Consider the following 16,481-nt stretch of genomic DNA (forward strand, 5'->3'; position numbering starts at 1 on the left):
TAAACATATCTGTGCAATTTATTTCGAAAATTTAAAGGAGATTCGAACCTCTTTTCTAAAGGATTTTAAAGGATTTGATAATGCTTTTCTTTTAAATATTAACATTTGTGTTGTTGTTGTTTCTATGGCACTTGCCATTGACAAGCCCGCTGTTCGAAAACATCTGATTTTAAGCCTGAGGGGGAGCGCCTCTGGTTTCTATAGTAGCGCCATCTAGGGCCTTAGCTACACACACGTCACAACCCTTTTTACGGGCGGACTTCATTCACTCAAACACAGGTCGTAATTTAGACCTGAATCAGAGAACGATCATCCCTAATCCAGTAGCCCCAGTGGTATTACTCTCGACATGGAGGACTTTGTGACCACGACAGATTTAACGCGCGGCAGCCACCAAGCACACGGGGAATCTTCGGCCGGCGGGGTTCGAACTCGCAACCTAAGGCACGCGAGTCCGACGCTCTACCAACCAGGCTATCCCGGCCTATTAACATTTGTAGACTGTTTTACTATGCATAAATTGCTATATCAACATGCCGGATGCCAAAATACTTTCAAAATGCTTTACTGGGCAGATTTTTGTACTTAAAACTGCCCAATAATTGTTAATTCTTGGGTAATATGAATTTTCCCAAGAAATGATTTTCAAAATTTCAAATGAATTTTTGAATAAAAATTAATAAAAGATTTAATATTTTTCCTCAATATCTTTGGAGCATATAACTGCTAAAAATCAACTTTTATGTTATTTCAAAGTTCTAAAAATAGTCCCTTCGGTTATTTTATGTTTTCTGGTAACTTTATTTTTGAAGCAATCATTTGTATAGAAATTTTCAATGTTACAGTATGATTGTTAGAAGAAATTCTAATTTTAAAATTTACTTCTAATTTGACAACCTTTTTGGTTTGTTTGGAAAGGAAAGTTCTAAAAACATTGAGAAAATTTTTAAAAGATTGCTCCACTTCAGTGAAAACAAAGTGAAATATATTCTTTTAACTTTAACTCACTTATTAACTTTATTTCTCACTGAAATGCTAATGCTTACTGTTTAATTTTATTTCCAAATTAAATTAATTTATTTGGAAACAGGAATATTTTCGAAAAGTAAATTAAATAAAAAGAGACATTTCACACAGAAATGCTTATGAATTCACAATAATTCATTTTATTTTTCATATAAAACTTTTTCTGTAAAAATATATTGTTGACTTTTCAAACATTCATTATATTTCTGATCAAATGCCAGGTTTATTAAATTTTATCAGTTCTGGTATATTACAAAAAAATTGTAGACAGTCTGGATTTGTAATGCTCTTGATTTCTGGTACGGTATTTGTCTTCACAATTTTCTTCACAAGCGACTCCATTTTCTTTCCATTGTGATTATACTAAAATAAAAATGAAAGCCTTTTTTTCAATATATATTCATTATAAAAGTACATTTTTAGATACTTTTTCATATTAAGCAAACTAATTAACAATAACTTCGATTATTAAAAAAAATCAATCATTCAAATACGACCATTCTTTTTCTATGTTACAATATAAAAATGAATATTAAACAATAACTTTTTTTTGTTAGAAGGGATTGCTATGGTTTAAAGTCAATATCTCGGGTGCAAAGTTAGAGGGCTCCAGAATCGAAATCGAAATTCACCTAAAGTTATTCAAGCGTACGAGTCCGGCGAGGGTTAAACCAATCGTCACGATTAAATCCCCCCCCCTCGCATCAGAGCGGAGTTACTTCCCGAAAAGGGGAATACCAATCAGGCGCTACCCGACCATTCACTCCGGTACAAAAGCAAGAGGCTCATAACCAAAATAACACTTGTCTTGTTTTCAAACTATGCGTTAATAAATTAAAATTAAACTTTTTAAAATACATATAGTTACAAGAATCAGATCTAAAAGTAAGATAGTAAAAGATTTAAAAAATTTGCGTGAAGTAATAAGCAGTGCAAATAATTTTCTGATTCTTTCATGTAAACTATTTTTCTATCATTCGTTAGTTTTTGCGAATCAAAGTTAAATCTCGCACAAAAAGTAATTCTTTTAAATAAATTCACAATTTTTTGTAGTTGCTTCGCTATACATTTGAGTGTGATACTGCCTCTCTTAAATATGCTAGGGAAAATGAACAAGAAGTAGTTCTTACAACAGCAGAGAAATATATATTTTCAGTAATGATCTCATTGCGGACGATCAGCATATAGTTTATACTGCATTTTACTGTAAAGCATTTCATCCTTAAAGGAGACCATATTTATTGAAGTCAAGGAAAAAGTTAGAAGAACATAGAGAGAACAATGTGAAACTCTAAAAAGCAGAAAAATACTATGAAACACTTCGATCAGCCAATCAAGTTCAACAATTACTCAAAATAAGTCAGTTAATAAAATAGGAGAGAAATCGGAGAGTTTGCTTTGGATAAATGGCTCAGATTCTACTAAATCTGACTTTCCAATCAATTTCTATTCTTTCGGCTGTGCACATACTAATAATTCAATTAGGTACATCATATTTCAGAAAATGATAGGATAAGATACTGGATGATTCATAAAAAAATATAGATTATCGGATACTGTAAAATTGTAACAATCAAAGTCACGAACCACTTTATCGAATCGTAAGGTAGGTGTACTCTTAAAGTTTGAGTCTCGCCCTTCACAGAAGTCACATAGCAGTAGCATGTGTGGCATTTGATTAGTCAGTCGAAATGGCAGCGTCTGCAGTGGAAAAGGTTTTTTTGTGTTCTTCAGTTTAGCAAAACGCAACCCGCAACTGCTGTGCAATGGCATTTTCGATCACAATTTGGAAAAGAAGTTCCAATAAGAAAATCTATCTATCATGACATAAAAAAAAATTAAAAACTATGGGCTGTTTATGCGAAGGTATAAGTCTTGGACGACTGTCTGTATCGCAAGAAGTCGTCATTCAATGAAGCTCGAAAAAATAAACGCAGATGGCGAGTCGTGAAGTGCAGATTTCTCAGCCCACCATCTGAAGAATTTTGAGAAAAAAAACTGAAAATGATTCCATATGAAGTGTAGGTGCTGTAAAATCTGATTTACTTTGACAAACAAAAGCTCTATGAATTTTTTGACGATATGCAACTTGGTTTTGAAAATGGTGATTTTGCACAGAACTTAATTTTCATTGATGAAGCCACATTTCATCTCAGTGGAAAGGTACACAAACACAATGTTCCCTTTTGGGGAAGGGAAAATCACAAATTCACGGTGCAACTCATACAAGACTTACCTACTTTTTTATGAATCCCTCTGCATATCAGTTAACCGAAAAATGGGTTCCCCAATAAAAAGTAAGTTCAAGTCACTCACAGCCTGATGATACTGAACTTCAATACTAGCTGAGCAGATATGTTAATACACAGATATGATTAAAAGCAATTCTTACTAAAAGGCTTTGCAATGGCAGGAATGATTTGTAAACTTCATCGGAAAGTACTAAATTCGCTGATAAATATCCCTAACGGCGAATTTTTATATTAACATATTTATTACTTTTTGTTTTATTTTGTGTTCTTATATTTATTCTTTCAAAGTCCTGGAATGTAAGCAGATATAAATATAACAAATTATTTATAATAATAAACTTAGACGGGTTACCTCTTGATAAATTTTAGTAGAATACCTAAAACAGTTTTTTCTATCTAAATTGATATGTGATTGCATTTACAAATTTCATCGCAGCACAATATTAACGTACCGCCGCAATCTGCATGGGCGTAACATTTCCGAATCCTTTTCCCTGCAACTTTCGATTCGAATCAGTAATTGATTTTGCAGTAATAATGTAAAATATATATATATATTATTATTATTATCTCAGCATTTTCACTTCAAATTTTATTTACTATATCTTCTATTAATAGTAATGGAAATCCGGCAACTTTAAATTTAAAAGAAACTAAAATCTCTCTCTGCTACAAAGACCATTAATTTTTAGAAACTGATGTGCCTTTGACAGTACAAAAGATATATATTTCGATCCAATCCCTAGATTATAAAAACTCCCTGTTTTTTCAAAGAAGCAAGTGTATTAAATTAAAAAAAATTAAAACCTTCTTAAAATTAGAATTATTTTATTATAATTTTTTTTCTTGTAGGAACGTTAGTGGGATTTAAAAACACAAATTAACCAGTGGATGTGTATCCTCAAATCTTTCTCGCTTTCTCTCTTTGCATGGCATTAGTGGACAATAGTTGCGAAATATTAACATTTGAGGTGAATTTAGTATCTTTACTGAATCTATCTTCAATTATTTGAGAGTGTTTTAATGATAAAAAATATGCTATAGTCTTAATTGTATCTGAAAGTCGAATTTGTATTTCAGAGGCATTTTTCACAAATAATTGAAATGAAAATTAAACACAGAATTACACTTGTTATAAAAAACACATATCTATAATCTGTAGGGAAAGTTTATAAGCCAGTTAACAGCTACGCTACACGAGAAAGTGCTTTTGTATCGTGGTCATGTTACTGGGCTGCCAACCACAAGGTTCCAGGTTCTATCCCCGCGCATCACGATCCGCTACATTGCTCGGATGATGAACCTTCGTACAGCTGTTGTGGCGCTATCTACTCGCAACCAAAGTCGTCAGACTCACTTGACGCAGCATCAGCAACCACTCACCCTCGCACGCTCGCCATAACACTTGTCGTTGCTCAAATGGGTACAGGCGCAATAGACTCAACAGCTAATACATCATCACTCAGCAGTCATATCGTTCGTCTCACCTCCGACTCACTGGAGGAGGAGTCTGTAGTGAAAGTTTATGTCAGTTAACAGCTACGCTACACGTGCAATTGCTTTTGTATCGTGGTCATGTTACTGGGCTGCGAACCACAAGGTCCTAGGTTCTATCCTCGCTCGTATCAATCCGCTACAAATTATAGACACAAAATCACATACCATATCCGGCATATTTCATTGTATTTTTGATTATAGCGTTTATATATTTCTGAAAATATAGACCGACAGACGGTCACAACTATATGGTCAACACTGACAGACAGGTATCTATACTATAGATATTGAATTTGTGTAGTACCAAATGTTATCCATCTTGCCCTCCTCATTTTGTAATTTTTCTTGTTACCTTATATTCGAACAGGCTGACACACAGACTTCCTCGAAACAGATTTTGCTCAAAATTCGATACAAATTTACATATTTGGTGTGAAGACGGTATAATAAATTTCATCTGCCTAACTCAAAGCTTTACCATAGACAGATTACCATAGATAGATATCTTTACCATAGACAGACGGTCAGGCAGGCAGCCTAAAACATGCGGATTCATTAAAATCTCCGGTTTGAATTTTTTTAAGGTTACAATATTTTCTCTATACTTCCATAGGAGAAAGTAAAAATTAAATAGTGCTATAATGGCAAATTATAACTGATATTTTCCAATCAAGGATTTCCTCTATTTCCAAATAAGGCGGTGACATAATTTTTAATATGTCATAATAATCAAAGGGTTTTTAATGAATCGAGATTACAGACAGACTGACATAATTTCAAAAATGTATCTTTGGAACTGAGTGAAGTCTAAAATTTCAGAGTTCATCAAAAGCTCGAGTTGGAATTTTTGACGATTGCAATACTTTCTCTATACTTCGTATATACAAAAGTAAAAATTAAAATTATAAAGCTGTATTAATGGCATGCTTAAAATGTTATATTATCCATTATACAAATATGAATTATTTTTTAAAATTTTTGTAATATAACGGAATAATAATGCAAGCATTCTTCACCGGCACATCTGGGATTTCTAAAATTTCTTCTGGCACATCTGGTAGTTCCTTGCGAATATTTTTGGAAATTTTTTCTTTCAACTCAGGTGTAAAAGAATATCCTTGTTTGAGTTTTACAAAAAGTACTGCTCTCGATTCGCCATCCCACCGATCTTGACCAACGCAGATGTAATCCTCCAATTCTTTCATTTCAGAAACTGAAATAAAAAGTTTGCATTTTCTTTAAAAATATTAAAATCGAATGGAACATATATTAATTATTTGTTTCTTCACAGGGTTTTCTTAATATACGCGAGCATTAGTACATATAATCGTCCACCACTGTCTGTAACAGTGGTTCCAAACAACAGATCTAATATTTTTTCAGCCTTTTTTACGTTTAAGGTGATTGATTTATTATTATATGAATAATTACTAAGCATGACCGAAAATTATTTATGGGATCATAATTTTCATATTTACATTTTATTTACATATTTTATGTTGGATTATAGAAAAGGTCAATGAGTGGAAGTCTGCATGTTTTTTATCATTTTAAATTTATGATAATTTTTTAATATCCTCTACTCTCGGACAAATTAGAGTTATTATTAATATTTTCTTTTAGCATTTTTTTTAATATTTTGTATCTGGCATTGCATTTTTTTGTTAATAGAGAACTATTTATTTCAATCCTATTCAGTGATTAGTTTTGTTTGAAAGTTCGTGAATTTTTTAGTTTATAGAGTATCAAGAGTTTATTGTTCACTTTTAATGTTATTATGCATTTCTAAAAAAATTTCTCTACAAATAGTATATTTTTATTTTTTAAACACTGCCAATTATATTCTTTATTACACCTTTCGCTAGATCATCTGTGATAATCATATCTGAGATTGTTAACAGGAAAACAATTCGTCTAGATGAACACATCTTCTAGTGAGATATATTTTCTTTATAAAGAATTTTATAAAATTCATTTGATTTTGTCCTTTCTTTAAAATCAAAATAATTGTCGAGAATCACTTCTTCTTAAATTGATTTCAAAATTAACTAAATAAGTATTTGAAACGTATTGTATTATCAATTATAGTTTTATGTTTCAGAAAAAAACAGTGCTTAATTAAATTTTTAGTGTTTAAATAAAACAGTGTTTAATTAAATTAATGTCACTCACAGCTAAAGAAAGGACATAAGTTATTTATTATTATTTTCTTAACGTACGGGTTTGCTTCTTGATAATTTAGTTCATTATTTAATTTCCACGATAATTTTATCATTTGTATCTTAGATAAAGCATATTTTTTTTTTCTGAACGTTATGAGCATTCTCTGGAGACATTTACTTTTAAAACCACAATTGTGAAACTATCTAGAATGCTGATTCTGATATTTTGGCTATCTTTCAGTTGACTGTTATTTTTTGGGCCTTGATTATCTGAGAACAGTTAGATTAAATACTACCCTTTAATTAATATGTTGATCGTAAGATGCTTCTAAATTCAATTGTAATAAATGTTAATAATTTTTTGTTGAAATAACTTCTTTTTGGATGATGTAGTTAATTGTAAGTGATGTTGTTAGTAAGTAGTTAATTAGGACTATTTTTTAAGCAGGCTCGTTATTGACAGCAGGCTTAGAACTTCAAAAACTTTTGTTCTAGAATAATTGTCAATAACTTTATTTAATTTTTTAAAACTGTTCCAGTGCTATTTTTATCGAGGATATCGTTGCTTAATATCAAATGATCACTGGTTTTCCTAATAACAAATAACATTTTAGTCATTTGGATGATCTAATCTATGCATCTACAATTATCGAAGTTTTAACCGAAAAGATTGTAAATTACAAAATAAATTTTTAAGCGCATCAAAATGCTGAGGTAATTTTGTGAATCCGGCATAACCGAACTCAAAAAAATTCTGACTACTAATGTATTTGCAAATAAAATATGTTTTTAAACATGTAAAAGAAAATGTATCAATTTTTAACGTTAGAATCATATCCTTTAAATAACATACACAATTTTGTTTCTGTGAAGTTTTTTTAAGCTAATTATTGTTCTTCACTTTATAAACCATTGTATGTTTTTGTAACAAGATGGCCTCAAAATATATATTTGATTACCTGTTTGATTCTAAATATATTATAATTATCATTTAAACTTTTTAACGTGCAAATAAAGTAAATAATGAGTTTCAATCACTTACTTGCAAAATAGATATCTCCTGGACTTAATCGTTCCCCATATTGTTTTAATGTTTCATCGCTGCAAAAATCGATAATAAAAATAAGATATTAATGAAAAAAATTAATGCGTGTGTACATTTTATTGCTATTTGAAGTTCCCTTTTGTTTTTATTACTGCCAAATTTTGTAACAATCTAGAAACGATCTTCCTAAATATTATTTATTTAAATTTTATATAATTATTGACTTCAATTGCTCAATTACAGATAAAAATATAGGTAAAAAACGAATGATTGAGTATTTTACAGTAAAAAATTTCTCATATTCGCGATTTTGAAATATTTTCTGTAAGAAATTCAAAAAATAGTTTGTTTTTTATTAAACAAAATATATACTGGGTGTGTTGTGGTTTTCTAAAGAATTGCCAGGTTTTAAATATACTGTTTTTAATCTACACAAACACAGCTACACTATAAAACTCACAAACACTTATCTACTACATACAATACACACAGAAAATTAGGTTAAAGAAAACAGTATGGTGGAGGGATTCCACCGTTTCCAACCGAAAGCATTCGGCGTTAGCGAAAGGGTTGCGCATTTGGGAAAAAGTCGACCTCAGGATGCAGGTCTCCCTTTCAACTGCTTGTCTTCTGTAAAACGCCACAAGGGGACGCTCTCTGCACAAAGGGAAAAAGAGGTGCTACAAATAGATTTTTTTCTATCTTTTTTGAAATGTTGTAAATATCTCTAATATTTAGGATATCAATATATGTCTCTATCAATGAGCAGTCATTAATCCATCGTCTTCATAGTATTAATTTTAATTATGTTTACCAGCTTTGATGAACTACATCTTATATCCACAAATATTTTTATTATTTTAAATTATACTTGCAAATTAAAATATGGAATTCTGATTAATTAGCTATGTTTATAAAATGGCGAACTTAATCGACAAATAAAGCCGGGAAAATTAGTCCAGTTGAGAATAGTTGAATCTAGAACTTTATCAAAGTTTCATTTTGCGATATATCTTAATATGAACGATGTAATAAGAATAGAGAACAGTTGGAATTGGAGATGATTAATGACGTATCTTAGGAAGAGCAGATATGTCATCAATGATACGATATACTGACAAGTAAAGTTTTTTTAAGTCAAGAACTTTAATATGAAATAAAAATTAACAGGATCAGTGCAGTTCTGATCACTACGGAACTCTGCCAAGCTTTTCCCACAAATAGAAAATGCAATGAAATAACATTTCGTGATTTCTTCCTGAAAAAGATGATAATATGAGGAATTAATTGCTATTCATGACGTATCTAAGATTCATCAATTTTTCATATGTAACAGAAGTTTGAAGAAATGAAATCAATGGCTGAAATAAAGGAACAAATTATTTTGTTTTGCCAATTTTGAATACATAATTTATTTATATATTTTATTGGCCTATGTAAAATAAATTAAATTTAAAAATATAATTATATAATTTTGTTATATATTTCTAGATACTGACTGAAAATCAAAGCTCTGTTACCTCCTTCCTACAATTTGGAAACCTTTTGTTACTGGGTTGATCCAACCTTCATCATTTTGACACCACACTCCTGAATATTAAATAAATAAATAAAACATGTAAAAAATATTCAAAATTGGAAGCACAGTAAAGTATATAGATAAAAAAAATTAATTTTATCAAATGTCTATATTGTATAAACAAAATGCTTCACCTTGATATTTGCTTAGGTATGTTTCGTTCATTTTTTGATTCTTTTCATCGTCCCAAAGATAAATAGGAAGACCTGGATATGGTTTCGTTATAACAATTTCTCCACGTTTTCCCACGACGGAATCGCCTATGAATTCGAATGAATAAAATGTTATACATCTAGTAATGAATGAAAGTAAAAATGTGTAATAAGTATATTTTTCTATTAACTATATCAAATGTAAAGTAATACAGTGAGTGAAAAAAGTATAAGGACAACATGTAATTGCATGAAAATATGCTTTATTTCCATTTCACCTAAATAACTTTTTATATTTCTTACTTCTGCTGCATAATTTTGTGATAACACTTATACCACATAAAAAGCATAATTTAGCTTCAAAATATTGATTTTACAAAATTTAACGTTAAAGAAAATACGGAAAAAATTATAAGGACATGTTGTAAAATACTTAAAAAATGTTTCAATAATCAAGAAAACTACCTTTTTTTTCAATCACTTGAATAAGCCGAGAGGTCATAGATCCTGAAAGATCTTTTAAAATGTCCACAGATATTTTTTCCCAAGCGTCTTTGATAGCGGCGACAAGATCTTGTGTACATTGATACTGTGTGCCGTTTTTATAAACTACTCGGGCTAGAAGTCCCCATAAGTATTCGATTGGATTAAGATCGGGACTTCTCGTCGGCCACTCAAGTAAAGTTACAGAATTAGCTTCAAACCAGAGTTTTGCACTCGTAGAAACGTGTATCGAAGCATTATCCTGCTGAAAAATATAGTCCGCTGAAGTTATTAGTGGTTCTTCAGGGAACAAACTTTCTCCTAACATATCAACATACCTGTCCGAATTCATTTTATGGTTGATAAATACAATTGGAGTGGTTCCATTTGCCGCAAAAGCGCCCCATACCATAACCGAGCCACCACCATATTGACGACTGGAAAACACTTCCTTTGTCTTTCGCAGATCATACCAAAAATAACGAAAACCATCAGGTCCATCAAGATTGAACTTTCTTTCGTCCGAAAAAATTACATCTTCCCACTTTTAACCAAGCGAAATGTATTTTTTGGCAAAGTAAACTCTTCTTTTCTTATGATGATTTGTAAGAGGGGGGCGTGACACTAATTTCCCATAAGAAACTTGAGGATGTTTACTCAAAACATTTTGAACAGTCCTTGTTGAGCATGGTAAACTCAAATTTTGTCTAACTTCATTCGCGGTTTCTCTTTTCTCGCAATCTCTCCTTACAATCATTCTTTTTTGTCGACGAGTGAGAATTTCTGGTCTCCCAGTTCGCTTTTTCATACCATACATCCCAGGATTTTTTAGAAAATTATAAACCACCGTTTTAGATCTCTTGATTCTTTTTGAAATTTCCCATCCACTTAATCCACATTCTCGAAAAGCAACAATTTTTCCTTTTTCAGAGTAAGAAAGTTGAGTTCCTTTGGGCATCGTTTAAAAATTCACACTGAAAGTCGCCGAGTGGGAAATTCTTTTCACAAATGAATCTTTTAACTCAGAATTGTCATTTTAAGCTTTCAAATATACAAATTGTTCAATAATTACTGGAGAAAAAGCAATGTCCTTATACTTTTTTCCGTTTTCATTGAAGTTTAAAAATCAAAATTTAAATTTTAGCAGATTTAAAATTGAAAATTTTAATTACTTTACGTATAAAATATTTTAGTTTTACTTCTATTTCTGCTGCAAAAATTTGCATACGATTCTATAAACAAGGCTTCTAGATTTGGCGATTTTTCGCGTGTCCTTATAATTTTTTCGGGCACTGTACTAATATAGTTAATTCCCATATAACATGATCAATAAATTACAATAAAATCTCAATAAAGGGACATTCCTTGAAGCTGATTACGAAAGCTATTAAAGTTATTATCATTAAAAATTAGCTTATATTAAATTAATTTAGGTTCTCTTTATAATATTTAGTGGTTACCAATAAATGACGATATTTCCTTCTTCTAAAGATATGTTTTTAATATTTTTAATATTATTTAATATATTAGAAGTTCGAATGAGATTACGGAGTTGACAAAAACACAAGCGAATGAAGTATGAGAAGAGCATTTTGAACCATCAGTGAACACTGGAATGAAATTTTGGTATACTTCCCGATGTTGTGCAAAAAGCTGCTGGTAAACTGCGGGAGCCGTGTTAGACTTGCGAATGTTTTTAAGGGGTTTAAGTATTTTAACCCATGCGAACTCCATGGATCGAGATATTTTGAATTGGGCATAATATATACATTGTCCAAGTTTAAATTTCTTTGAATATTTATAGCTCTAGTGAAAAATGAAGGAATGATGGATGGTCTTACATTTTGCAAGCACCGTATAAACTGACTTTGTTTATATTTTAAAAAAATATGTTCAAAAGAGATAAAATTTTAAAATAATAAGAGACATTTTGCATTTATAATCCAGAGAAGGCTCGGAACATTCAACATATAGACTTTCTTTAGCTGAAGTACGAAATGCTCCACTGCAAACCCGCAAAGAAAAATGATGAATGAGTTCAAGCATCTTCAGCATACTTTGTCTAGCTGATCCATATATCACACATCCATAATCAATTTTTAAGAGTAAAACTGCTCCAGACACAAAAATCTCTTGAAGCTCCCCAAATTATATTTGAAAGCACTTTTATGATGTTCAGGTTCTGTCAAGCTTTTTGCGTAATTACATTATGTGTGGTCGAAAAGTTAGTTTTTTGTCAAATGTAACTCCTAAAAATGTAAGTTTTCTGACCACTTTAATTACTTTGCTATCAAATTTATCTCGGGTCCTGGATGGAGACAGCGTTTTCGACAAAAGTGCATGCATAATGTTTTTTTCCGTAGAAAATGTAAACCCATTAAGAGTTGACCATTCCTGAATTATGTTCGCAGCTAATTTCAGTTATCGTTCTATAAAATTAATATTATATCTTGTACAAGAACATAAATAAAGCCTTTCACAGAGATTAGAAGTTGTTGTAGAATGCCGTTTATTCTTAGGGCGAAAAGTGTTGCGCTAAGAACACTCCTCTGGGGTACGCCCTCTTCTTGGATAATATAATCATACAGTTGATCACAGATTTTAACTCTAAATTTCCTTAGTTTTAAAAATTTTAAATAAATATTGATAAATTACCTCACATATTGCACTCATAAAGGTCGCAAAGGATAGCAAAACGCCAGGTGTGATATGTAAGCCTTCTCAATATCAAAAAAGATTGCTACTGTATGCTGTACGCAAATAAATGCATTTCTGATTTCTGTTTCTAGTGCGAGGAGGTCATCTAATATCGAGTGTCCCTGTCTGAATACGCTTTGAAAGGGACTTAAAATCTTATTTGTTTCCAAAACATACATGAGGTGTATATTTACCATATACTCAAGAATTTTGCATAAGCAGCTGGTAAGGGCGATTGGTCGGTAATTACATGGATTTAACGGTTCTTTTCCAGTTTTGAGAATGGATATAATAATAGCCTCCTGCCAAAGTGATGGGAAAGAGTGTTCACGCCAAATTCTATTGTAGAGAATTAGTAAGTTATGTAAAGAGGTATTAGATAGATGCTACATCATGAGATAACTGATATTGCCTGGACCGGGAGATGATTTATGAATTTCAAAAGACAACGAAGAAAGTGAAATATGCGTTCTAGAGAGTATATAAAGATGATTGTAAATTAAAATTTTGATTTTTTTTTGCTGCAATTTTAATGGTGTGAAATAATTTTTACTGTTTGAAATTTGGGTTTATTCGGAAGCAGTGCAATTAGCGATGTCTTTTAAAGATGTAACAGGTATATCATTATTATATAGAATTTATATACTTTTAAATTTGAAAATACCACAAGTTTTTTTTTTAGCTTTTCCTATAATTTTTTGCTAGATATTGTAGAGTTAACTCTACAATATCTATACTCTATAAATTTATTCTACTGACATACCGTTCCCAAGATTCTCGCTACGTCTTTGTATTCGAAGCGAGTTAGCTTTGGTTCGTTTATGTTCTATTAAGTTTGTGGTGGTTAAGTTTCGGCGAAATCGACGCCAAGCCTTACTTTGTTTCTTCTATGTTTCGTGGCAATCTGAATTCCACCAAACCCTCCTTTGTTTTTTAAAAGTGTTTGAGCATTTACTTATCGAATGGTCAGCTGCGGCAATTAAGACTTTAGTGACAGTATTAACAGCGGTATTAACATTGTTTGTAGAGACCATTTCTTTAGTTATGATAGCGAGAGAATTAAATTTACTCCTGTTGGCTGAGTTAAAGTTATAATTTGATGTTCGATGAATAGAAGAACTCTTTCGTCTTATATCTGATATAATTAGAGGAAAGTGATAACTATTATGCAGATCATCATCATCATTTAGAGTAAAATAAGGTACAAGGTACGGAGTACATATTGCGAGATCAATGGAGTGAAAAATTCTGGTTGGTTCATGAAAGCATGTATATTCATCTTTGTTAAGAATACAAAGATTGTTATCATTTATCATCTTTTCTATCTACAGTGTCTGTAATACTCCAGAGGGGGCTGTGGCCATTCATATCTCCAAGAATTATGAAAGCTACAGGAAGCTGAGATATGAGGTTATTTAGCTTAGTTCGATCAATGAATGTATTTGGTAATAGATACAGACTGCAAACTGTGATTAATGAGTGAGCGTGAATCTGAGTAGCTATTGCTTGCAATGAAGTATTTAGAGTTAATGAAGAGGACGGAAACGAGTTCGGAATCTATTGCCCAAACCAACTTTCTGTCTGAGATTATAATGTTTCAATGAAATTGTTTATCCCGCCTTTAGGTAAGCGTTTTGGAGGGCAATGGTGGAAATTAATGATGTCTTTTAAATCTGATATTTTATTTTTAATAACACGTAAATTCCAAGAAACAAAGCTTGGTATGCAGAAAATGAAAAGGAAGGAAACGAACATCAAGCTCAAGAAACTTTTTGGATAAGATGGAAAAATATGTCTCGCTAGCTATAGATAGAATATCATCCTCTGATGGATGAATATTAAGCGGTGGGTCAATATTTGGTGGGAGTTTTGTTGCCTTTCTTGTTTTCTTTAAAAAATTATCTCTGGAGGCTGTTCGATTTTGTAGATCTTTATTTTTCTTCAATGCAGCGAGACGAGCTCTTTTTGCTGCCTCGGTTTCCTTTATGGTTACTGGTGTTTTAAAATTGGAATTATTCTTGTGGTTTAGTATATTAAGGGCCAATTTTTGTTGAGGAGATTGGGGTTTATCTTTCAGAGATGGTGATATTATAGAAAGCATTTTCGTAGAAGTTGATGGCTCTTTTTCTAGTTGTGAAGGATTATCAGAAGAGGTAGATGCTGATAATACTGTTGGGCGCAATGATTTTTTCCCTACATTATTTGGATTTGCTATAAAGCTGCAATGTGCACATTGTTTTAAAACCGAGGAATATGCAAGTCCTGGTTTAGTGGTGCGATCCGTGACTAGTTTCCTAGCTTCGGCAAATGATATGTTTTTTTCGAATTTTTGTTGTCTGGATTTCTTTTTCTGAAATCTATTGAGGGCAAGATTTTGAAAATGCTAGCTGATCCCCCTGACAATTTTTACATATAAAGTCATCAAAAATACAATCAGAGTAATCATTTCCGGGCATAGAGCATTTAGCATATATTGTTTGGCCTTTACACGCATACCGTGAATGGACAAATTTTTGACGAAACATCATATTGGGTTAGAAATGTTAGCTTTCATCGGACATCTTAAATAGTCTGCTCTGATGCATTTTGGTAACTCAGGAGTGGAAAAAGTGAGAATAACATGCTGTGTGGGAATTAATTTGCCATCACGTTTGATATTAATTCGTCGAGCTGCGGAGACCTTTTGTTCTGATAGCTCATGAACAAGTTCAGATTTAGAATGATTTTTAAGACATGGTTCAGATATTACTCCTCTTGAAAAGTTTAAATTTCTATGAACTGAAATGTTAACTTTTAGGTCACCTAATGTTGTTAGTTTACTAAGAATTATTGCTTGAGACGGATTTGATACTTCTATAAGTAAGTCACCAGATTTCAACTTTTTAGTATTTTTAATCTCTCCAATGTGTGTTAAGATTAGTTTACTCACAAGAAATGGCGAAATTTCATGAAACATTTTGCTAGTAGACATCACAAAAAACTTAGTATTAGCTGAAACAGCGGTGAGATTTTGAAAGTCCATACAAAAAGGAAAATAGATTCAGGTCCCAACGGCACCACCCACCACGGAGCCCAACAAGGGTAAGCAGAAACCGGCCCCAGATCTTTCCAGCCTCGGTGCTTACCTTGGTGCTAGCTAGGACCTATACGCAAAGGGCCACTTCCAGGAACGTCTACCATCCTTAATGCAGAGCCCCAGAAGATGACCCCTTCGCTTGATCCCCCTGAGCAGATTAGTCAAATCGCTGGAATACCAGCCGATTGTTACACCGGAGACCGGAATGTACCATCCATTTAATGGGTCGCCACACACAGCAAACACGTGGGATTTTTGGCTGTCCATGAAAAGCAAGAAGCAAACAGAGTGCCGACAGCCTCTCATGGTGAGCTTCACCGCTTGCCGTCGAGGGATGGAAGAATCAAGCAGACAACAGAAGGCTTACGGGAGAGTAAACATAAAGGGAGTATAGATCCCTGGGAACCTCAGGATTCGGACACCCGTACTCACCTACAGTAGATGAACTCCTGAGAGGTTCGAAATTTCGAACTCGAGATTTTGGTGAATCTTCGAGTTTCAGACTTTACTGA

General features: G+C 32.2%; 1 protein-coding gene across 2 annotated transcripts in view; it reads right to left on the minus strand.

The window, feature by feature from the left end:
- Nucleotides 1-1,140: 1,140 nt before the first annotated feature.
- LOC129963861 (acetoacetyl-CoA synthetase-like) overlaps nt 1,141-16,481 on the minus strand; it is a 35,369-nt gene continuing 20,028 nt past the window's right edge. For both annotated transcript variants that reach the window (XM_056078438.1, XM_056078439.1), the window contains exons 14-18: nt 9,696-9,821; nt 9,503-9,572; nt 7,980-8,038; nt 5,792-5,988; nt 1,141-1,389 (exon numbers count right to left, since the gene is read on the minus strand). In XM_056078438.1, coding sequence (XP_055934413.1) covers nt 1,237-1,389; nt 5,792-5,988; nt 7,980-8,038; nt 9,503-9,572; nt 9,696-9,821 — 605 coding nt within the window. In that variant the 3' untranslated portion in view covers nt 1,141-1,236. The remainder of the gene's footprint in view (nt 1,390-5,791; nt 5,989-7,979; nt 8,039-9,502; nt 9,573-9,695; nt 9,822-16,481) is intronic.

The sequence above is a fragment of the Argiope bruennichi genome, chromosome 3 (assembly GCF_947563725.1).
Source record: "Argiope bruennichi chromosome 3, qqArgBrue1.1, whole genome shotgun sequence".
NCBI lineage: Eukaryota > Metazoa > Arthropoda > Arachnida > Araneae > Araneidae > Argiope > Argiope bruennichi.